Source organism: Pyxicephalus adspersus, chromosome 4 (genome assembly GCF_032062135.1).
Source record: "Pyxicephalus adspersus chromosome 4, UCB_Pads_2.0, whole genome shotgun sequence".
Classification (NCBI taxonomy): domain Eukaryota; kingdom Metazoa; phylum Chordata; class Amphibia; order Anura; family Pyxicephalidae; genus Pyxicephalus; species Pyxicephalus adspersus.
In genome coordinates, this window is record NC_092861.1 from 64,220,922 (window position 1) to 64,245,084 (window position 24,163).

General features: G+C 40.1%; 1 protein-coding gene across 1 annotated transcript in view; it reads right to left on the minus strand.

Annotated features, from left to right (window-relative positions):
- BMP5 (bone morphogenetic protein 5) overlaps positions 1-23,312 on the minus strand; it is a 68,872-nt gene extending 45,560 nt beyond the window's left edge. The window contains exon 1 of the mRNA XM_072408460.1: positions 22,294-23,312. Coding sequence (XP_072264561.1) covers positions 22,294-22,756 — 463 coding nt within the window. The 5' untranslated portion in view covers positions 22,757-23,312. The remainder of the gene's footprint in view (positions 1-22,293) is intronic.
- Positions 23,313-24,163: the final 851 nt, after the last annotated feature.

The window sequence follows — 24,163 nt, forward strand, 5'->3', positions numbered from 1 at the left end:
GCTTCCTTTTTTATATGTAAAGACATTTGTCCTACTTATTTATAAAAAAAAAATCATGCTTAAAAATATTGAGAACAGCTTCTGAAATATTTCCCTTAACGAAGATATCAGTACATTTGTAACAATAACACCAAGACCAAGTCCTTAGTAAATCAATGCCTGAAAGTATATTAATGGCCATTGCAGCTCTAAAAACAACAAACCAATTGTCCTTGGAAAAACACAAATCTCCACTATAAAATACTGGTGTACATTTCTAGGTTGTTTTACAAGGCTCAGTACTCAAACTACATTTCATGCATAAATCAGACACAAGCCATAAGCATAGCTTTGTAAAGGTCAGGGCATACATCTGTCTGGTTTAGACTGAGCTCCACAGTAAACTTGACAAATAGCTCAATATAAATGCTAAAATGGAAAAACAAAAATAAATGGTTCGCATTTTCTGCAGGCAAAACATAAAAGTGTTTAGGTACACCAAAAATACCTAGTTAAATTACATGACTGTAATAAAGACTCCACTGACATGTCAGGTAAAGCCCAGTAGAAGTCACACACACACACACACACATATATATATCCTTCCTTTTGTGGATTCCTTCTTCTAAGCACTTGGTCTGCTCTCCGTTCCCTGCACGAGGGACACAGAACCACGGAGGAGTATTGCACAGTGGTCTGCTGATTCCCAGTGAAACAATCCCGCTCTCTGTTCTCAGTTCCGACTAGGACTGTCTAAAATGATTAAAGACTCTATTGTGCACTACCCTCTACCTGAGAGTCTGGATGCTGCCATGCAGTGTCATCTGCAAACAAAGAATAATTGGAAAGTTTGCTCTCCTAAAGTTGAAGGTTTTTATCTTTCCTGTTTTTGCTTCCTTGTTTACAGCTTACATTAAATGAAACCATATTATGGTCACCGATACCCATTTTCTTTTTTATATGAACACATTGGTTAAAAGCTCTGCATTAGACAACTGGGAAACTCCAGCAGAGTATAATTTGTAGTTGGAGCTTCTATAAACTGTACCATAAAATTATCATGTAATAAATTAATACATTTCTACCTTTTTGCTACATGTAGTGCCATTACTCTAGTCAATGTCAGGGTAATTAAAACCTCCCATTATTATACCTATGCCAGCGTTTTCAGCTATACATATACTAGATAGATAGATAGATACATAGATAGATAGATAGATAGATAGATAGATAGATAGATAGATAGATAGATAGATAGAGAGAGGGAGACCCAGAGAGAGACATTGCACATTTTCATAGCCTTATTCTTACTTTCCTGTTATGCAGGAAAGCTATATATATATATATAGATAGATAGAGAGAGGGAGAGACAGAGAGAGACATTGCACATTTTCATAGCCTTATTCTTACTTTCCTGTTATGCAGGAAAGCTAAATATGACTGGGCAGTTCCATAGGCACTAGAGTTAGACCTACTCAGAAATGTGATCAACCTAGTCATACATGACCCCTTCAGGACCACCATCATACATTCCTGGGTCCCTTCCACAATTGTAAAACTCAAGTTCTTTTGATTGGGTCCCTGTACAGATGTGGAGCTCACGGACCACTAAATACCCAGACTCCGGACAACGCATACACGAGGAGCCGTGTGTCACTCAAAAAGGAGGAAACTTCTCCCAGGGTGACGTCATGATGCCAGAACCCGTCCAGAGACACAACCCCCCCCCCCACTGCCCTGAGCCTACAATCTGTACAGAGGGCATGGTCCGCAGCTCTGGCCAGTGCCCCCCCTCAGGCAGGTCCTTCTCCTGACCCCGCTGGGGGGTGCCATGACCCACCTGTTAGACAGCTTAGTGGGCCACGGACAGAGGGATGGGGACCCCTGTTTTAAAACAAATATATGATTTACCTGTTACCAGAAGAACCACCAGATGGTAAAGCAAATTCATTCATTTTAAAACATGAATATAAATATTATTGTTGAAAAATTTAAGAACGAATTTTAGGAGCAGTTATGGTCCGTTATAGTCTGACACCTGCAATGTCACAATGTCATATGTCCCCTTGATTGAGTCTACCAGGGTATATGCCAACATACATTGCTCAGGACTTGTCAGGAATCTGGCCCAGATCAATGAAGTGTAGACAACATTGGTGAATGTGCATACAGGGCTGGCTATGAAGCAAACTTCATGTAATTGGGTAGTCTAAATTATTCTCTTAGCCATGTTTCACTTTTAGTACAGAAATCCTTTACTTGGTTTTCTTAAATAAATTCAAACTTTCCATTCAATGGTCACTGAAATTATATATTACATTGCTAGACTTTGTCTTTTAAGCCCATACATCAACCAAACTACAAGTTTTGGGATAATGCTACTTTTTCTGAATAGCACAGTGGCCCAGACGCTAGCACTCTTGCCTTTGCAGCGCTAGGTTCCAGGTTCAAATTTCTGGCAGGGTACTATCTGCATGGAGTCTCTATGTTCTCCATGTGTTTGTGTGGGTTTCCTTGGGTGCTCTGGTTTTCTCCCACATTCCAAAAAGGTTAATTGACTACACCCCAAACAGCTGACAAGCTGACAAGACTATAGCCTTTGTACAGCTCTGTGTAAAATGTTGGCGCTATATAAATATAGCCTGTAATAATATTAATTTTCTAACAGCCAACATACGCTTTAAAACCAATCTTTTTTTTCCTTTGAGTACCTTAATAAGTAAGTTTTCCACCCATGACGTTCCTTACAAATACACACATGTCATTTGCAAAGTGCTGCAAGAGAAGATTTCAGTCCCAGACTCAGAGCTTTTGTTGATGGGCTTTCTATCAGATTAGACAGGTTTTTCATTCCCTTACAAGTTCATGGAATTGCCGAACCCACTTATAAAAGGTGAAATTGCAGTCAGAAGGTAAGCTGAAGGTCAGATTCACCTGTCAATGATATTTGTATGATATTAGAAGTGTCACAGATTGATAGCAAACCTAAACATAGAAATAATCGACACAGATCCTAAGATTGCTTGGGATGTCAGCAAGCTCATTGAATTTGAAAGATAACCTGGTTTGCTTCTGTACTTCTAGTACTTTTATGACTTTTAAAACATGTAAATGTAAATGAATGATACATATGCCCAATATTTTGTTTGCCCAGTCATAGATTGAATTGTCAAATGGGAAAGTAGCTATATATAATCTAGATTGTAAACTCTTCTGGGCAGGGTCCTCTCCTCCTCCTGTGTCACTGCCTGTATCTGGCTGTCATTTGCAACCCCTATTTAATGTGCAGTGCTGCATATTGTGTTGGTGCTATAAAAATCCTGTTTATTATTAATATTACTAATAATAACAATATTAAATATTAATTGTAATTTACATTGTAAATTACATTGAAGTAGTCATCCTTCATACTAATCTACGGTCCAAAAAAGTTAGCTGTGTTCTAGTGTCACAAAAACAATTTTTTTCAGTTTTAGGGCCCTTTTTATACCTGCTGTAGAATATTGATCAGATGGCTGCTCCTATGTGCATACTAATCTACTGCTGAGTACCTAGGATTTAGAAAACCACACTACATATGTTTACCCACGTCCCTGGCTATGGCTGCAGCCATGGTGCAGTTCTTGTAAAAGATACTATGCGGCCAAATGCTTTCTGAAATGATGCCATGATTCTCTGCACCCATGTGCAAAAAGAATTATTCCAAACAGCTCCCATTCACTTTTTGGGAGCAGGTTGGGAGCATGGCTGAGCCTGGAGCAGAACACAGCAGCTCACCGGGGTTCTGAAATGGCCCATATTCTATGAACATATGAATATCATATGAATCATTTTGTATTCATTCTAAAGTCATTAACTTTCAGCCCACAGCCTGCTAACTGAACAATGAAGAAACAGCAAACTATTGGTAAGTAAATAATTGACTCATTCAGTTTTTCTACTTTTCTGCATGTTCCCCAATTGCCTTAGCGCTACCTCTCTTTCTTCCAAACATCTTTTTTTCTCATGATTTGTATTAATGCAGCCCTTTAAATTAATGGGCTGGCAACACAAGAATAGTTCCAAAAAAAGGTAATGCATTTTTTTTGGTGACACAGCACACCACAACCCACGGTACTGCATTATGGTGCAACAAAATGCTTGTTTGTTGCTGCTTAGTTGCCTTTGTGTGTTGGGGTGCATTCAAACAATACAGGACACAATCAGAAGAGTGTTTTAGCCCTTAGTATATTTTTAACTAAAGGTGACACTAGACACACTCTTATGCTGGATGTGTAAAAAGGCAACAAATAACAAAATAAATAATATACAAAATAATAATAGACAATACGAATTCTTTCAATGTCTGCCTAGGATTTAGCAATTTTTAGTAATTTTGGGTAACTTCATAGTTTGTAAAATGGTAATAAAACCAGAAATTTAATCCTATGCAATGATATTATAGTTGAGGTTTTACCATGCTCCCTAATCTGGCATATTGTCATTAAAAAGACGTTACAAGCCTCATTTCATATGTGTACCGCAGTCTTGATTTCAGCACAGTTTCCTGGTTTTTACTTCCATCTGCTAGTAATTTTAGAGAATAGTTAGGTAGTGTAAAAGGATGAGCAAGAGGAAAGTAAATGATACTCACATAATTTTTTTCAGCAGTTTCTTAATTGCATTTGTATGGTCTTTTTCAATGTGCATCCATTATATGAAACAGCAGCTTAAACTCAAATTACCCATGCAAATTATGTTTTAAAAAATTAATCAGTAAAATCAAACAGCCATGTGAGGCAAGGAAACCACTCTATATAAATATAATCCCTCATAATCTGATCTATAAACTCTTTGAGACTTATTCCTCTTTTCTCCAAAACATGCCAAAAGATGCCACCTAAGTTTATCAAGTAGTGCTGTAAATGAAATTCTAATTTTGACTTTTTGGTTAAATTGCATAGCTAAACCATGATCTCAGTTTCCAACCACCTTTATGTGCCAAATGTAGGACTGAAGCCTCCTAAAGGATGAATAACCTGGTTTCCCTGGGAGTTGTGTTCATACACTATATGGCCAATAGCTAACTTGGCTAACTAGTCCAAGTGTACAAACCATTAAGACATGGTTTGACAAGTTTGTTGTTGAGTAAGTAGCCTGCACGGAACCCTTGCATAAATCCTTTTGAACACCTTCAGCATTACCCATAAAGCTGATTATGAGCCAAATCATCTCATCCAACTCTTGTATCAGACCCTCCAAATGATCACTAGCTGAATGGCCATAAATTCCTAGACACTCCAAAATCCAGTGAAAAACAATCCTACAAGAATATAAACTATTATAGCCACAAAGGGAGGGATATTCCATATTAATGCATTGACATGTAAATGGGAATGGAAATGTCCATGAAGTTTTATGGTCAGGTTTACGGTCTTTAAACATTTAATCTTAGTGTAGTGGCATTGGATTCTGATTTAATTTTCAAAGCCATGTTTTTGATCCCAACTTTTGAACTACCTGTAAAATTGGTAGGACAAAGATTGCCATGTTGACATATGCAAAGTTGATGTAAACCACTTGGATAACATATGCTTTGCTAAATCATTGTGAATCATATATAATTGCTATCTCTTTAATCCTTTTACTCTTCGTTATGAACAAATGAGTGTATGAACAACAAATATCTAGCATCTGTACAAAGCCTAAGTAGAAGACAATAGTTTAGTGACAATATTTAATCTTAAAATACCCAAATAATTTTTTCCCTCCTGCATAATTATATATTAAGCTGCACCCTAGTTATAAACCAATGAACATTTTCTTAGCTGGATGAACGTCTCTGTCATCCCCAAAATCTCAATGTTAAAGTACAACTGCAACTAATTATGCAAATTTTTTTTATCTGTTTAGATAATACAAATAATTACATTGTTGTTACTTCCAGCAACGGTTACATATTTGTTACAATTCAATGTATGAGTATGTAACAACAGAATGCAGTGCTTATCCTTCTACAAAAATACAATCTAGGCTCTGCAGGTAGTCTGATTTATTTTCTAATCTACTAAATGTCATTAGCACAGAACGAAAGCAGCAGGATGAAGGGGAAATCTTCTCATGGGTCATGTCATAATCCCCCACTATCTCCCCTGAAGATCCTTCCTGGGTTTCTGGCAATAAGAAGGACCTCAGGGTGTCTTCATCAAATTTCTGCAGTGATAATCTTGTTAGCCTTGTTCTGCCCTTTCATTCTACAAGCCATGTAAGCAGAAAATCTGTTTCTAGACAACCTGGTGTTAACTTTTATGAGAAGAGGAGAAACCCTACCCATAACTAATAAAATCAAATCTGCAGCCAGGGCCTTCACCAATATATAGGCAGAGAACAATGACAGCAATTGTTTGCCTCTCATCTCTTTCCATGTGCAGTCCAGCCAGCCATACTGACAATTTTAGTAATAGAAATAAGCTTTCCCACGACATGGGAATGTTAATAAATAAGATTAGGAGCATGGCGAAGAGGGCACAGCAAAATGAGGAGGCTGGATTTGTTGCTAAAAGCACCTAAAAGCCCCGATCTTAATGTATTGTATAGGATTGCTCATACTCTATGAGATGTCTCCAAAATGGAACTACCAATTGGTTTCAAAAACTCAAACTCAAAATAGATCTGGCTGGGTGAGTGATCCAACACTGTAAGTCTGTCAACATGAAAGCAAACTTAGGAGAAACCTAAAATCAGTATTAACCCCCCTAGCGTTCTAATTCTGTCATTTTTTGATGCAAAAAGTGATCCTATTTTTTTTGCGTAGAAATTTTTGTTTATATTGTGGGCCTGTAATTCTTAGGATTAACTCCCGGGTATAATTATTATATTTATTTATTATATTAGAATCATAATTTATAAAATAATACATAATTATAAATCATTATTATAAAAAATAATGAAATATTAGCCCAAAACAATGTAATTTATCCAAAAAAAAAATTTTATCAAAAATTTCCTTCTGAAATTTTCCAAACAAGGGTGCAATATTATTGATAAATAATAATATAAATTATATGCAGATTTTAGAAAAAAAAATTTACTTCAATTCAGGAAGTGATTAAAAAGTCATTAAAAGGTCAGGGCTAATAGCGTGCAAAATGTAAATCAGGGCACTGGGCAATGATGCTTGGTGCACTACAATATGTATTTATACTTTTATTATATGTTTTGATGTGTTTTTACTTTAAAAAAAAAATTTAAAAGCAGATTACATAGTAATCTGCTTTTAAATTTCCCGCCCCCAGAATCCATCACTCCACCGCATCATCCGGAAGATGTCACACATCTTGCCGGGTGATGCGGGGGGATGTCCCCGCCCTACTTCATTCCCCTGCTCGCATCTCCCGGAGGCTGATCTCCGGGTGCGGCGAGCAGGAGAGTGAGCAGCGGGGACATCCCCTACTCCCGGAGGCTGATCTCACCCTCCGGGAGTAGGGGATGATGTCCCCGCTGCTCACTCTCCTGCTCGCATCACCCGGAGATCAGCCTCCGGGAGATGCGAGCAGGAGTAGATCCAGGGGGTGCTGCCAGCGGGAAATCTCCGCTGGCATCACCCTCTGGATTTACCATTGGTGATCGCATCTAACTGCAGATGCGTGCAGCGGGGTGGCGGGGACCCCCGGGCAGGCTTTAAAAGCAGATTACTCCGTAATCTGCTTTTAAATTTCCCGCCCGGCCACGCCCCCCGACGGAGAAGTGCCCCGCCATCGCAGCGGCATCCTGCGATCGCCGCTGGACCGCGGGGATCAGGTAAGGGGGACCCCCAAAGGTACCCGGAGTGTGACTCGGGATTACCGCTTTTTGCAATTTTTCCGGCCCCGAGTCACACTCGGGAACACCCCTTAGGGGGTTAATTACTAGCATATTACAGAGCTTGTATTCAGCACAGATTGACCATTTTTTTTATATAACATTCTTTATTTTTATTTTGAAAAGACAAAAAAGAAAAACAACACAGGCAAGAACAATACAGCCTTAGGGTAAAACTGAACAGTATAGGGGTAGTTATAGGAAACAAAGACCGTTGCATTACATATTCCACATCATACCAAAAACAAAGAGGATACTTGTGGTGCAGTTACAGACATATCATCATCATTGGACAACCGTGATACAAATGGGAGAGAGAAAATAAGGTGCTAAGAAAACAAAAACTTAAATACATCCCAAGATACTCCCAGGCCCTTTCCGTCAGCCTGAGAGGCTCAGATCCAGGTGGCGACTGAACTCCAGGGTGTCACGGTAGTAGATCCAGCTACCCCATATCAAGTTAAATTTCTCTTGTGTGCCTCTCAAGCTCGCAGTCAGATCCTCCATGAGCATTATATCATTAACCCTGTGGAGCCACATGCCCATAGTAGGGACTGAGACTGTCTTCCATAACATAGGAATACAGGCGGTCGCTGCCACTATAAGATGTCTAAGAATAGACTTCCTGTAGCTCTTATCAGGAATAGTGTTATGGTGTAGAAGGAAAAACCCGGGATCCCTAGGATTATTGTGAATTGTGACCTTCTGCATGAGTGCTCCCACCTGATCCCAGTAGGGGCACAGTAATGGGCAAGACCAAAAAATGTGCAACATGGTGCCCTTTCCCTGATTACATCGCCAACATCTGTCTGAGACTTCAGGGAAAAAACTATGTAGCCGCTCTGGGGTCCTATACCACCGAGAGAGGATCTTAAAACTCAGCTCCCAATATTTGCTGCTCGTAGAGGACCGGTGAACTGTAGAGAGAATCTTACATTTTTGCTCTGGTCCCAAAGTAAGCCCCAGTTCAGCCTCCCATGCCCGTAGATATGAGGGGGAAAAATTCTCTGGGGTCTGGTTGAGCACAGCATACAGGTAAGATAGAGAATGTCTAAGAGGGCCACTTCCCACACAGACCATCTCAAAACTCGTTTTCACTCAGTTATTGCAATGTTCTGGGGGAAGAGACCGTAAATAGTGGTGTAACTACAGTGACCTCCAAAAATCGAGGTTAAAGTCCCCCATCCTATCCATCAATGCCTCTATCGAAACCCAATGTACTTGGTGGATATAGTGTTCTGCCCTGAGGAGTCCACCCTCACGCAACTCCCCGAATTTCCCATCTTCCAACTCAGGTGGGAAGGAAGGGTTTCCAATGATCGGATACAAGGGAGAAGGTTCAGGCAACAGGTTGAGTTTAAATATAGGTCTCTGACAGGCTTTCCAAGTAGCAAAGATCACAGGGTGAGCTCTCAGATTCGAGGGAGCTTCTGTAACCAGGGGAGCGCTGTCAAAGGTATAGGCGTGAAGGATTGTTCCACATCTATTCATTGTTTAAACTCCCCATGTCGGAACCAGTCTAAAATTTGAACCATTTGGGTCGCCATGTAGTATAGAGTGAAATTAGGGACGCCCTGACCCCCTCTATTCTTGCTTCTGAATAACAGACTCCTACTAAATCTTTGGCCCTTTTTACCCCAAATGAAGTGGAAAAACTTAGACTGTAATGATTTGAAGAATGAGGCCGGCAAAGAAATTGGCAGAGCCTGGAAAAGGTACAGGATCCGTGGCAGTACGTTCATTTTCACTGCCTATATGCGTCCTAGCCAGGATAGAGTCAAGGAGGACCAATGCTCCAAGTCTTTGTTAATGGTAGTGAGAATGGGAGCGAAATTTAGAGCATAGAGCTGAGACAGGTCCGCCAGAATCCGAGTCCCAAGGTATTGTAGCGCCTTATCTTATTTAAAAGAAAAAGATGGAATGAGACGAGAGCGAAGGGTCTGAGGCATAAAGATACTCAGAGCCGCAGATTTAGAGTAGTTGATTTTAAAGTTTGACACGACCCATATTCCCGTATTGTGTTGATAAGGTTTGGTAGAGATGTAAGAGGGTTAGTGCTGATGAAAAGAAGGTCATCTGCATAAGCTACCACCTTATGCTCACGACCATATAACATTAAGGCCCTGAATGTTGGCATTAGAATGTATTGCTGACAATAAAGGTTCCAGAGACAAAGTGCCGTTCGAGATACTAAAAGGTGAGGACACTTCTCCGTTCACCCTGACTGATGCAGAAGGGGACGAGTACAAAGCCTGGATCCAGGTCATCATCTTATTCCCCATGCCCATGGTACGGAGCGTGGCCAGCATAGCAAGTCCCAGTCCACTCTATCAAAGGCTTTTTCTGCATCGGTCGAGAGCAGTAGCAAAGATCTGTCAGAAGAGGCCGCCGCAAGAATCCATGAAATGGCTCTTAAAGTATTATCCTGGGCTTCCCTGGAAGGCATAAACCCTACTTGATCTATGTGGATAAGAGCGTGAATGTGCCTTTGCAGTCTGTTAGCTAGAATTTTGGTAAACAATTTAAGATCTTGATTCAGAAGCGAAATAGGCCTGTAGCTGCTACAAACCGAAGGGTCCTTATCTGCCTTGGGAATTACAGTGATTATAGCTCTTAAGGAATCCAGCGGTAGAGAGCTCCCATCCGTCAAGGAATTAAAAGCAGCTACAAAGTGAGGGGCCAGGTCCTCAGCGAACTTCCTGTAATAAGGGAGTGAAAAGCCATCCGGTCCTGGCGCCTTCCCCAACTTGGTTTGCTTTATAGCTGCCTGGAATTCCGCAACAGTTATCGGGGCTTCCTTAGCCTGACATGCCAAATCAGACAGGCATGGTAAATTGACCCTCTCTAAATAGCGCTGTATTTTCTCCAAATGGGAGTTGCGTGCTGTGCTCGACTGATCAGGTGGTTTTAAATTGTATAGGGAGGTGTAGTAATCTCTGAATTTTTCAGCTATCTCTTTCACCCGGTATACCTTTCCCCCAGAGTCAGTAGCTAGAAAAGATACATGCGTGCGGGCCCTTAGGCCTCTTAGGGCTCTTGCCAGCAGCCGCCCACATTTATACCCATGTTCATAATAGGTTCTCCGGCATTTAACCAGGGCTGCCCGCGCCTTGCCAAGGCAGAGCGAGGCCAGTTTCTGGCGTAAAAGAGCCAACTCTGAGCCCACCCGTTTGTCTAAGGAGTGCTTATGAAGGCTCTCTAACTCCTGCAAGCGTTTTATAGTGGAGGCAATTTCCGCTTGTCTTTGCCTAATCACACCCTTATGCGCTTCCCAGATCACAGTGGGGGAGCACTCAAGTGCAACATTCAAGGTAAAGTAACTCCTCATTTCGGAGGTCAGCTCCGCAACAACCACTGGGTCAGCCAATAGCGATTCATTTAGTTTCCAGTACCAGGACTTATGAGAAGTGTAGGCTAAATGCAACGTGAGAATCACCTATGCATGATCTGAGAATGCAAGGAGGGACTTAGGGAAGGGGTAAGGTTTGAACAGAAGGAAGGGCTGGGAGGAGGGGGGCCAGGAAAGGGGAGGATAAGGGGTGAGGGAGGGCAACTAATAACTAAGTACCAGAGGTACTTGAGGCACCAAAGGGTGTTAAGTCTCAGATAACCTGAGAGGCCTAAGTGGGTTAGTTATACAACCTCTACGACGGCATGGGTGGGGGCCCCCACCACGCCCCCCACACACAGCCTAGTAAAAACCTGAAAAATTTTAGCTGGTGGTAATAACACCGCATTAGCCATTGCGTCCACAAAAACATTACTGGACGCATATGAAAAGTGTCAATGTGCATACAATTAAACAACAATAACTGGGAATCTATTCAACAGACTCAATAATGAGGTATATAGTAACCTAACTTTAGGCATAACATGAAACTTGGAAGTGGCAGCAAGGTACACAATTCACCTGAGAATGGCCGAACAAACAATCTACAATACAGGATTATATGATATATAATTACCCAGACCCATCTCCCGCAGGGGTGGGTCAAATGTCCCTTGGAGGCCACAGAGATACAGTAGCGTAAATTTCAAAGAAAGAGTTCTGAAGGTGAGGACCATAGGTGGAGTAGGACCAGTCCTTCTGAAAACCCAGATCAGGTGAGTCCATCTTGAGGAGGTGGAGCATGGCGACGCCGGTTTTTGCCAGTCTGCGTATGCCACTGGGCAGCCGGAGTTGGCGGTACAGGTCTCAGCATCATTGGCCAATTAGGAATAGAGGTGGAGGGCAAATCAAACATTGCTAAGAAGGACGGGAGGTCCGTTTCTGATCGAAAAATCGCTGTCTTCCCCTCCTTGTGCGTGGTTAGTTGAAAAGGGAAGCCTCATCTGTAGGGAATTTCCCGTTGCCTTAAAGCTAATAAAACTGTCTGCAGGGCCTTGCGTAGCAGGAGGGTATGGCGGGACAGATCTTGTAACAGTTGTATCTCACAGCCTTGAAACTGAAGGGGTTCCCCTTGTCTCGCCGCCTTCATTATGGCTTCATTAATTGCAAAAGAATGGACCCTGCAAATAACATCTCATGGCCTGGAGGGGTCAGGATTCTTAGGGCCTAGAGCTTGGTGGATGTGGTCTATTTCAATCACCGAATCAGGGGCAGCATGTAGAAGAGAATTAAAAATTGCTGTGGCTGCAGCATGCAGAGCAGGAGGCGAAAAATCTTCCGGGAGACCCCTTAAACGAATGTTGTTGTCTATTTCTGTTTTCTAGGTCATCTTGTTGCATTAACAACTGTTTTAACAGCATTGAGTGAGAGGTTAAAGTCTCAGCGTGCTGGTTCACCTGTATTTGTATATCAGCCGTCGTTTTTTCAAAGTCATCCATCCTAATGGACACATCTTTTCTAAACGTAGCCAGTTCCTCTTTAATAGTATGCTCAAATTTGACAAAGCATGCCAGCAGATCCCGTCTGGTAAAGGGAGCATCCTCCTCTCCCTCACTGTCACTGCTGGAAGCAGCCCCCATCCTGGGGGGGTGCTACTGTGCTCCTGTGTCCCTGGTTAGCCTGCACAGCCAAGCTGGCATACGTGTTTCCCCGATTCATGCCCCAGTAGCTCTGCCCTAGCCTCTCCACTGATCTGAGGTGGAAGAGGAGCCAGTATGTAAGTCCCGTGGCGAGCCAAGAGGAGCGCGTGGTGAGGTAGGCGCCATCTTGGGGGGAGGGGAGTCCTCCGATGTTTCCTCCAAAGAGCCCGTTTTATGAAAGAAGGAGCCGATTTCACGTGGCCGCGGTGTGTCTCCCTGCAGCCTAACACTACGCTGAGATCTGCGCCCCATCTTTATTGGTAAGCGGTGTTATGCCAGGCATATGTAGGGCGCGGGACCGGGAGCCTGAAGGAGAGCGTCCTACCCGTCCACACGCATGCGCAGTCCCCCCCAGGTTGAACATTTTAAGCATTTTACTATGCTGTAAACATGGGGCAAATGACAATTACATATTCAAAACCTCTAATTCAACATAATGACATTTTATTGCTCAAAACAAGATATTAATGACATCCCCTACTGCCAATTGATACCCAGTTTGATTAGGTTCAGACCTGGGGAAACAAACCAGGAGTTTACCACTTCCATTGCTTTTGTGTTGACTTTGCTCTTATCTACAGCAAATCAGATAGGAGTCACCACACTTTTATTTTTATAGTTATAGTTTGCCCAAGACCTGTATGCAGATGGACATTTTTTTTTCTTCTGCAGACCAGACTGTCACAATACTGGCATGTAATGAAATACTGTATTTTCCGTTAACCAAATAGAGACTACAGCTTCCCAGAATATAATTTCCGAAGGGTAACAATTTATTCTAATTTTCAAATTTTCTAGCTTTATTACAAGTTGTATCATTGCTTTTTTATATATATATATATATATATATATATATATATATGATAAAAGTTAATAGGCGATGTATCCTGCTGTGTGATCCTATAATACTGTGTGTAGCTTTTTCAAAGAAAAAATAAACCAACACATTTTTTATATATAACAAACCTTATTTTATTTAAATTTTGTAAAACTGTTTACAAAGTAGTTTCAGGAGGGTATATAACAAAAGTCCTGAAAGAATTCTGAGGAACTGGAAGAGGAAAACAGGGAGAGTGTGGAGCTGAGTGAGAGTGTTGGGGTTGAGAGGGCCAGGAAGGGTGAAGGTTTGGGAGGGGTAATTGAGGTGTGTCCAAAAAGAATTGGATGGTGTGGTATGTTGTTGATATAAGAATGGTTGTTGGGGTTGCTTTGGTGTGACTGGAGGTTGGTTGGGTTTGGAATAATGCCCAGGATACAGGTGTGGGATCAGGTGGGCGATATAAATTGGTGGTGGGGGATTGACAAAATGGGGTTCGGCTAGGGTGGGGCTAGAGGGATTGTCCAGGTCTGTACCTGATGTGCCTTGTAAAAAATTGTTCCAGATTGGCAATTTTACATTGTGAGCAAATATTTTTAGCAGTTTTGGAACCAGAGCGTGTGCAAATATCGCCATTTCATGGTGTGCTCCTTGATTACGCTGATACATTTCTTGTTGAGAACAGTCCACAATCTGTTTCATCTCAGACTGGACATCCCATCCATTTCTCCCACTGATGACCTGTGGCCTTGGGATAGACTCTAGGTCAAAAGATTCAAGAGAGGGTGGTGTGGGTGTTGAACCTCCAGCAGACTTTGTGCTCATTCTAAATTTTGGGTGGTATGCCCTTGGCAAGAGCAAGTACCTCCTCTCATCAAAGACTACATTCAAGCTGGATCTGAGAATAATATAAAAAAAAAGCAACTTTTCAACTCCACAAAAACCATAACTACGTGTTTTGCATTGCATAAAATACTTACAGCCTGATATCCTAAACTGGCCAAATATTTGGACTCCCGTGGCTCTTACAATTTTCTTTCAGCCATCATTCAAGCGTTTCAATCTTTTCTTGAAAAGTGCCACTACAATAATATAAAAAAATAGTTTTGCATTTGTAATGATATTGTTTTTAGTATACAAGATATGCTGTTCTGTAATACTGTACTAAAAGCAATGACAATCAAATAATTCTATTTATCTGGTTTCATGTTATAACCTTCACTGCAACATTGTTGTTGTTTATATGCCAAAAAAGGTCCCCATCTATCGGCAATGAACGTTGCTGGATAAGGAATGAAGCAGCGAGTGAGGGTTTCCCCTGTCCAACCTATAAAAGGTGGGAATCAGCTTCTGGAATCAGATTTTCCCAAAATGGAAGGGAGCAAAATATTTATAGTTCCCTCTCCTTTTGGCAAAAAACAGATCCACTCCTGTCCCCAGTGGTGGCAAAGGCAATTGTTGGTTTAAAGGGCCTCTTCCCCACATTGTGGCCCAGAGTTGTGGAGGCCTGTGGGTGGGGGAAATTTGGAAGTTCTCTTTAATAAAGAGGCCCTCAGATACACACACCCTCTCCCTGGGTAATGAGTGCAATGCTATGTGGTACTCCTTACCCATTCCCTGAATACCCTAGAAATAATGAGACCGCACATTTGCAAAAACTTTTTTTTTTCCTTCATACTTATCTTTTTAGCTGTTCCCAGTGACAGGAACCTTCCATTGCCCAGGTTTTGAACATTTTTGTGCATCCTCTGCTCCTGTTTCACTGTCTTTATTTGTCTGTCATTTGCAACCCCTATTTAATGTACAGCACTGCGTAATATGTTGGCGCTATATAAATCCTGTTTATTATTAAAAATAATAATAATTTACAGCTAAAGAGCAGATGGTACCAAGTATCTATGTATGCCCCGTGTGCTAATTTGCGTAAGCAATACAAACACTGATGACAATGTAAAAGTAATCAGTGTTTTGATTTGCTCAGACAGTTAATACAGAGGGAATACGCATTCCCAACAGCCCCAACAGACGGTGATCATGGGTCATGCTCTCACATGACTGGATCTGACACTTGCAAACAGTATTGTCAGATGCAGTCACATGGGAGCAAACCTGTGATCACATCTATTGGCCTATTGGGAACCCATATGCCCTCTGTATTGATTGGCTAAACAAATTAAAACACAGCACCATTATAAGTGTTTTAATTGCTTTATCCAATTAGCACTCATGGCATATTAGGATACTCTCCGCTATCTGCCCTTTACTGGAGATGATTCAAACCACTCACAGAAACCATGTGGCTGTAAGTCTCCGATTTAAAGGAAGAACAATATTTTTTTAACATGCTCTCATTATTTCTAGGTACAATAAACCCTTTTAGGGGATGAGAAGGTGTATATTGGACCCCTTGTATTCATTCCTAAGGGTGAAGTCCCGACCCCAGACCTCCAGAACACCAGGTCACATTGAGAAGAGGCCACCTTCTTAATGATGTCCCTTGCCATCTGTGGGGGCAGGCCGGTCTGGCTTTTGCGATGCCTTTTACCCCCTTCCTCTTTGGGAAGACCAGATTTCAGAGGACACACATGCTTGCTCTGCCTGATTTTCTATCCAGGAAGGACTTCAGCCTACAGAACAGTTTGTTTTCTTTTTGTTTTTTTAAAATGAGGACCCCACACTATTTTTTCACAGAACATTTTAAACACAATTAAAACAATTCCTTAAAATCACTGTATTACATCTATTTGTGTTTTACTCTGCCTTTGCATCTAGCTGCCATTATAACCAGACTGGCCTACCCTTGCACCTGGTTGCCTATGTGACTAGGCTGGGTTACCACTGTAGCTGGCTTTTTATTTAACTAGGCTGAAATAAACTTTTACCTGGCTTCTTATGTAACTAGAATGGCCTAACAATGCACCTGGCTGCACCTGTAACTGTATAGGCCTACCTTGGGCCTGGCTGTTTGTGTAACTAGGTTGGCATACAAATAAACCTGGCTGCCTATATAACTAGGCTGGCCTAACCTTGCACCTGGCTGCCTGTGTTACTAGGTTGGCATACCCTTGCAAAAGGCTGCCTATGTAACTAGGCTTGTGTACCCTTGCACCTGTCTGCCCGTGCTTACACCTGGCTACCCATGTAACTTGGCTTGCCAACCCTTACCCTTGGCCACTTTTGTTACTAGGCTGGAATACCCTTGTGCATGGCTCCTTTACTAGTGGCACACTATTAAGTTTAAGGCACATTTCTCACAGTCATAACTTGTGCAAACTAACTAAAAAGAAAAATAGAATATTAACGCACTCACCTTCCTTGTGCCACCAGGCATCTGTCACATTAGAAGCCATAGGGAAGAAATGTACAAAAAACTGACTCCCGTGACTGACTCCCGTGTCTTCGCCTTTTGGCTGCGGAGTGCATATGAAGGTTTGGCTGTATCCCATAGGTCCAGCAGGTTGGAGATCAGATCCACAAGGGTCACTGTGTGCCAATGTTAGCCATCTTCCTCACAGTGTGATGGAAAGTGCAAGTATAATTGGCTATTTCATGTGCAAAGAATCATAGGTAATTTTCAAGCTTTAAAAATGCCTGATGAAAAATGCCTAAAAATGGCTAAAAATACTTGTGCAAGCATTTTACATTTTAATCCAGGAGAAGGCAGGAGGTGGCACAACCGCTAATGAATGTTACAAGTTAGCACCCAAACAAAGGTACAGTAACTCTGCCACACAAAAAAAAGAATCACTCATTGACAGCACATTAATTGTATAGTTGCATGTAGTTTATTTTGTTTATCAGTGAGATGGTGGAGATAACAGATTGTGAGCTCCTCGTGATTATAGATCACAATAATACAGTAAGTATTGTGACCAGGAAAAAAAACTAAAATCTGAAAGTGAATGTTCATTTTGCAGGGTAAATGTTAGTGATAGCAGTGATCATGTAATTATGTGCTAAAAGAAAATCATGTTTAATTCCCCTCCTCCATGATGGGTATTTATAGTGTAGAGAACTTTTCACTAACATTCAGTGTGACTAGTAAATCCACAGCACTGATATGTGTATGAAGGAGCCGAGACACAGAAAGTAGTGATAATCACAAGGCTAAGCCTAGCTAGGAGTTAGGAGGGCCGAGAAAGCCGACCTATAATCCCATTGTATTGGGAGGATGAAAGCTGCGGACCCTCACCTGACTGGCCGGACAGTTTTCTTGCCTTTGGCCAGATAAAATTGTCAAGTAATGAAAGAGGTTAAGTTTAGATGAAAGAACAAAGGACAAGAAGAGGGAAAGAGCAGGAGTGTGGGAAACCAGTCCAAATGATTGAAAGAGACCCAACCCTAGGAAACCCTGGGGAATGTTAGTGCACAGGGAGGCTGCAATTGGCACTTCATAAACTGATCATTTTCAAATGTTCAGAGCTTCATCTAGGCCTTGATGTATAAATTAAAAGCGGAACCAATTGATTTAACCATGAGTCAGCCTTAAGGGGAAAGCCATGGAAGGACTGCAAGTGGAGAGGAATGCGCTCTGCCTGACCTCACTGAGTGGTCTAGTTAGCTCCAGGACTAGGCGGTGGCTGATAAATTACATCAAAATGTTTGGAGATATAGAATGTAGAAAGTCCTCTCAGGTCCCCTCCCCGGCCCCTTCCAAAGACCTTCCTGCTCCTGTCATCCTCTGCCTTGTTGTCCTTGTTACCAGCCAAGACCTTCACAAACATTTTCTGATGGCATGAATTAGGTTTGATCTGTACAGGCCTTTCATCTTCTGCCTCTTCATAATCCTGGAAACCCTTTCACTACCGACAAGCATTATATCTACATTAAGTGCTTTACGAGGACTTGGATGAGTTCATCCCCCCAGTATAACAAAGCATTATTACTAGAGGCGTAGCTCTATTTATCCTCTGTTTGATCTCCTGTAAAAATGGTTTTGGTAACCCTGTAATCGCCTGAGAATGGAGGATGGCTGCTAGAGGTTCCTATCTAACTGGCATCTACCTATCGGTCACTGGGAGTGAGGCAAAACTGTACCTGGTCTTATGGATCAAGAAAGGACAAATAAGCAAACTGTGTTATTCATATATATATATATATATATATATATATATATATATACATGATAATAATTTTCTGTATTTATCTCAACCTATTCATGCACACAACGAGTTTATTAATATATATATATATATATTATAGAGAGAGATAGAATATATTGTATACAATTTATATATATAATATAAAACTAATATGAAAGGACTAAATATAAACCAATCTAGTGGTAAATTTACATACACATTAATTTAACTATAATGTTTATGCTTATGCTATACTGTTATTTATTTTAAATATTGTGTTCCATTTATAAATTAAATATTCTGACATGGTATATATATATATATATATATATATATATATATATATATATATATATATAAATATTATAACACTGTTACGGAAATAAAAATATAAATGTTTATATATCTATTACATACTTTTTTGTTTTTGATGGAATTGCTATTGACATTCTGCTGAACTCACATCTCTATTCTTCTATCATTCTATCACACACATTAAATAATGATAAAAGAAAACACTTAGGTAACTTGAGTCGTTAAATAACAATTAGTGTCAGAAAAAGCCTGTCTTTGGAAAGCACCATCAGGCAGTGGAAATGATATTAATAAATGGAATTCATCTCCCGACATATGTTAAATCATTTGCTTTTCTTCTACCTGTGATTTATATCCTCACATTTTGGCCATAAACTCCGTTTTCTTCCAAAATTACGTCTGACCAGGAGATAGTTTAAACGTTCAGGAAACTATGCCACCCACTATATAGGAACAGGGTCCATTTACATCAATTAACTAATGTGGGCAAGGAAGCTGGAGGACAGTCTATGGTAACACAATTAACACTATGCTTATGTAAAAGAAACACGCAGTGCAATATATATATAGGGAAAGAGAATATATAGAGAGAGAAAGCAAGCAGATATCAGCAAGCTACATAGTGTAGACTTTTTCTAAGTCATGAATAGGTTTACATAGTAGTAAAAGTGATACGTAGCATAGTGCATAGTAAAGTGCGTTGGTTAAGGGTGAACCTGACTTTTGGTGCCAGACCCAAATTATAGTTATACACATCATTCAGCCCTAAGCACATAAGCTTTCCAGATATATTTTATTATATCGTATTTCTGTATACATGAATAATTGAGATATTATTGTAAGAAGCTACCAAGCTAGTTAGTTTCGGGCTGGAAGTTAACAACTCCCCCTCAGCTGTTTATACAAGCAATGAATATGTTCAATTGTGTCTGCTCAGCTTTAAAGTGGGCTCACTTTATTGGAATCATAGAGCCAGTTAATGTGTTTTTTAGAGGTGAGAAGTTCAAACATGATTTTGACTGGGAGGTTTATGAAAAAAAAGACGAAACACAATCAGAGCTTTTGTGTGGAATATCTGGTTCTGTTTAAGTTCTGTGTTGTCTTATGTCATAATATTATTAGCACAGAATTGCTTTGTCAGTCCGTGCCCAGTATACTCTTGTTCGGGGGCACAACATTTTACTAATCATTTCCTTCCTGAATCACATGAAAAGCAGGCTTTCTACAAGTCTTATTTCTCAGCATGTTCTAGTGTGCTGATGGGTAAATCACAATGCCAGCCAACACAAAGACTATCAATTAAAATAACACTTTCAATGAACATACATCTGTAATACATACTTTGCATAACCCAAAAAAGCTTCAAATAAATTAAAATACCAGAAAACTGAAATATTAATACTTGGAAGGCAGCATCTAACTGTAATTTATGAATTAACACTGGCACATATAAATATAATAAAACCAAATTCACGCAAAGTGAATGCATACGTTCAGAATAAAAATAACAATATACAATATTCTGCAATAAATGTAGTATTTAATTTCTATATTGTATGCAAAACTAGGAACATATTCCTCCATAATTATTGTATAGATTTTAGTCATAATATGTCCTTTTGAGGTCTGCTCTGATTTGTGGGTAAAATAATGCAAGTGCCTACTTTTTTTCCCATGGAAGTATAAAGAGGCAGAAAATTGCAGATGATTAATGTGAATATAAAATAAGTATTCATTCTAGAGTTGGTTTACTTGGATTAGTAATTTATGAAATTAAATACATAAAGAGATTGTTTGGTTTACATGGTAGTAGCCAAGGTGCAGTAGTAGATCAGTAATGATGGAAAATTACTTAAACAATAATCAAAGCTATAAAGAAAATGATCCTGGTACTGGCTTGCTGAGACTCGTAGTTTACAGGGACATAAAAAGGTATTATTGATCTGATTGGAAATATATATATATATATTATAGTATACAATATATGGATTAATTATAATGATCAAAACAAGAATTCTGCCAAGGGGTTGGAATTTGTAGTAAATAAAATTATCTGATTTACACAGAACAACAAACTTCAGCAGTGTCACATTATTCATCTGCTTGAGAATACTTATATAACAATAAAAGTTATACAATTTGTCTGAGCTCTTTTTACTGATATTTGTAGTTCTATAAATCCAGAAAAAAGTTAGTTTACAGGCATATAAAAAAAAAAAATAACACTTTTGGACATGCTGGGAAATTACTTAGTTCTTGCTTGCTGGGATTTGTAGTTCTATATATAAAAACAATTGCCTAATTTTTAGTAAAGCATACATATAAGGCACAGTGGTGGCACATGATATGTTGGGAGAAGTATTGGCGATCAAGGTGAATTCAGTTAGGGGTTTGCATGCTGGGATTTGTAGTCACCGTCTGATCTAGCCTTATACAAAGGGTTTGCCTAGCAGAGAGCAGCCCTGACACCTCTTATTGATAGATCATTGCATGTTTATTTTCTAAACCTATGCTAAGGCTGTTTGTCCTCATTTGGCAAATTCCCACGGTGATGTAAACCCGGCTTCTGTTTATTCCTGTCCTAATTGTGCTAGAACACGAAATAATACAGACACAATCCTTCATTTCCATTCCCCCCATAGGTTATTATGAGCAGGTTCCAAGTACCAGGAGGTGGTCTTCTAGCACACACCTTCTGTAAACTTGTTACAAAACCATGAAGCATTTAATAAGAAATAACAATCTCCTGTAACTATACCATATGGCGAATTTATATCTTACATCGTGTTTGTGTTAAGAATTCAGCACTGATCAGTACAAGATGTGACCTGTCAAACGTGTTCTCCTCTGCTGAACAACTAAGCAGTATGAAATGGTTTGATAAATTGGATTTTCTGATGATCTGAAGATAATGTACCTAATCTATCAGTTAATACATTAAAAGATCTATATGTGAGTATGTACTAATGTGATGAGTATCTGTTTCTCACCTTTCTGGTGCATTTACAATTACACAGATCTGGGAATATTTTACACCAGCTAAAATTAGTCATACCTATAATGAGTAGACTTAAAATATTTAATCAGGCAAATCGATTGTAATGACTTCTATCTTTAGCCATCTGTTATCCCAACTTTAGGGAAACTTTATGCACACGTTTAGCAATTCTTATTTTTTGCAAACATTTTTTTGAAGAATCAATATAAATAGTAATTGTGTTTTGTAATACATACCAAGATTCACAAAGCTCATGACCATATCAGCATCATTGAGGAAGTTGGTGTCATGTAGACTGGCCAGAGGAGGACTTTGGGTGGTTAGTGGAGCTGTGCGATATGCTTGGGCTTTCCGTGAATAGCCATTAGCTACTGCTGGGTATCCCTTTCTCAGTCCCCTGCTCTCCATCATAGATCCACTCAAAGTATACCCCAACATGTCATGTTCCTCCTCGTTAGCCATGACATTGTACAGGTCCAGCATGAACAAAGGTGCAGAAGAAGCCTGCTTGCCAGGTGAGAATGGTCTGGGTCTGTGTGGCAAACCTAGAATGGAGAGGATCTCCCTCTGGATTTCTTTTCGCTCATGATTCCTCAATCTTCTGTAAATAAAACTGGAATGGACATGGCTTTCCCCCAAACCTTGTACAAGGGAGCAGACACCCCAAAGAAAGACCACCATCACTCTTAGAAGATCCATGTCCCAAGAGCTGACACTTCAGTACTGCTCACTGCTAGGAAATATTTCTCAAGTTGAGTGCACTTTAGATCAATCAGCCTGCTTACGTCAATGTCATCTGTCCATGGACATCTCTGGAGACAAGTTCTGGAGATGTCACCACCAGTAGACTTTGGTCTACTGCTAATATTATGCCATGCAGCCTGGTTCCTGGAGATACAAGTCCTGGGGATAAGCAGAACAGGTCAATCCCATGTTACCCAGTATAAGATCAGCCTTTTCTAAATGATCTACTAAGTTTCATCAGGTTCCTTGCTCTGACACCTTGAAGTGGCTTTCAGACAGGCTCAGGTCCTGCTCAGGCGTCTTGATAACGTTACCATGTGTTTCCTTTCATCCATCGGCAAATGAAAAAGCAGGAGGACCTCATGAACACACAGTTACAGATGAATTATTCTGCAGAATGTAGCCAGAAAGGATTGAAAGTCCATGCAAAGCCTTGCTGTGTCTGTTATTTCCACCTACATGTAGTGCTCACATAAATATACAACGCTCTTCTGGTGAGATCTAAAGACCAATGTAAGCAAAAACCCTGCTGGGAAAGAAGAGGCTTCTCATTGTAATCTGAGCCTAGGAAGGCAAAGCTACATTAACCCTTTCAGCTGACTTCAACTTTCTTCCCTTTCTTATTTCTCACTGCGAGCTACAGTGATGTGCAGACAGAGCCTAGCTGTGCACAGATCAAGGACTACAATTTTTACAGCTATCTATGTATATAATTTATATATATATATATATATATATATATATATATAGGTTATATTAGGTTTATTGGTTGCCCCATTGCCTTAGCCTGTGTTATTGACATTTGGCCATGGTAAGGACATTAGATTGTGAGCCCTTTTTAAGGGACAGTTAGTGTCATGACCACAGACTTTGTAAAGTGCCACATATTATGTCAGCTCTACATAAATACAAGGTAATAATATAAAAAATATGTACTATTTTGTTCTCTATAACACATCTCACATTTTTTATTTAGTGATCCATGAGCAAAGTTAACAATAAAAATCTCTGGGCGAGTTCGGATGGACTGGAGAGTTACTAAATGTAGCATACAAAAGTCTAACAAAAAACTGCTAAGCCACTATGAGCACAGGTAAAATATTGTATTAGTATACAGTATGTACACACAATTACTCAGATCTCTAATAAGCTTTACCAAGCAATTTTTAAAGATGCAGATTTCATTACAATACTACAGTATTTAGTCATTTTAGTGATGAAACTATGTGCTTAGACAATTTGTTGTATGGCGTGACAACATTGTGCACTTTGAATAATTATGTTTTTGCATTATCCCACTCTCACACAGTTTCCGATGTAGACTACAAGTGGTCTGATGCATGTCATAATCTGCAGAGATAG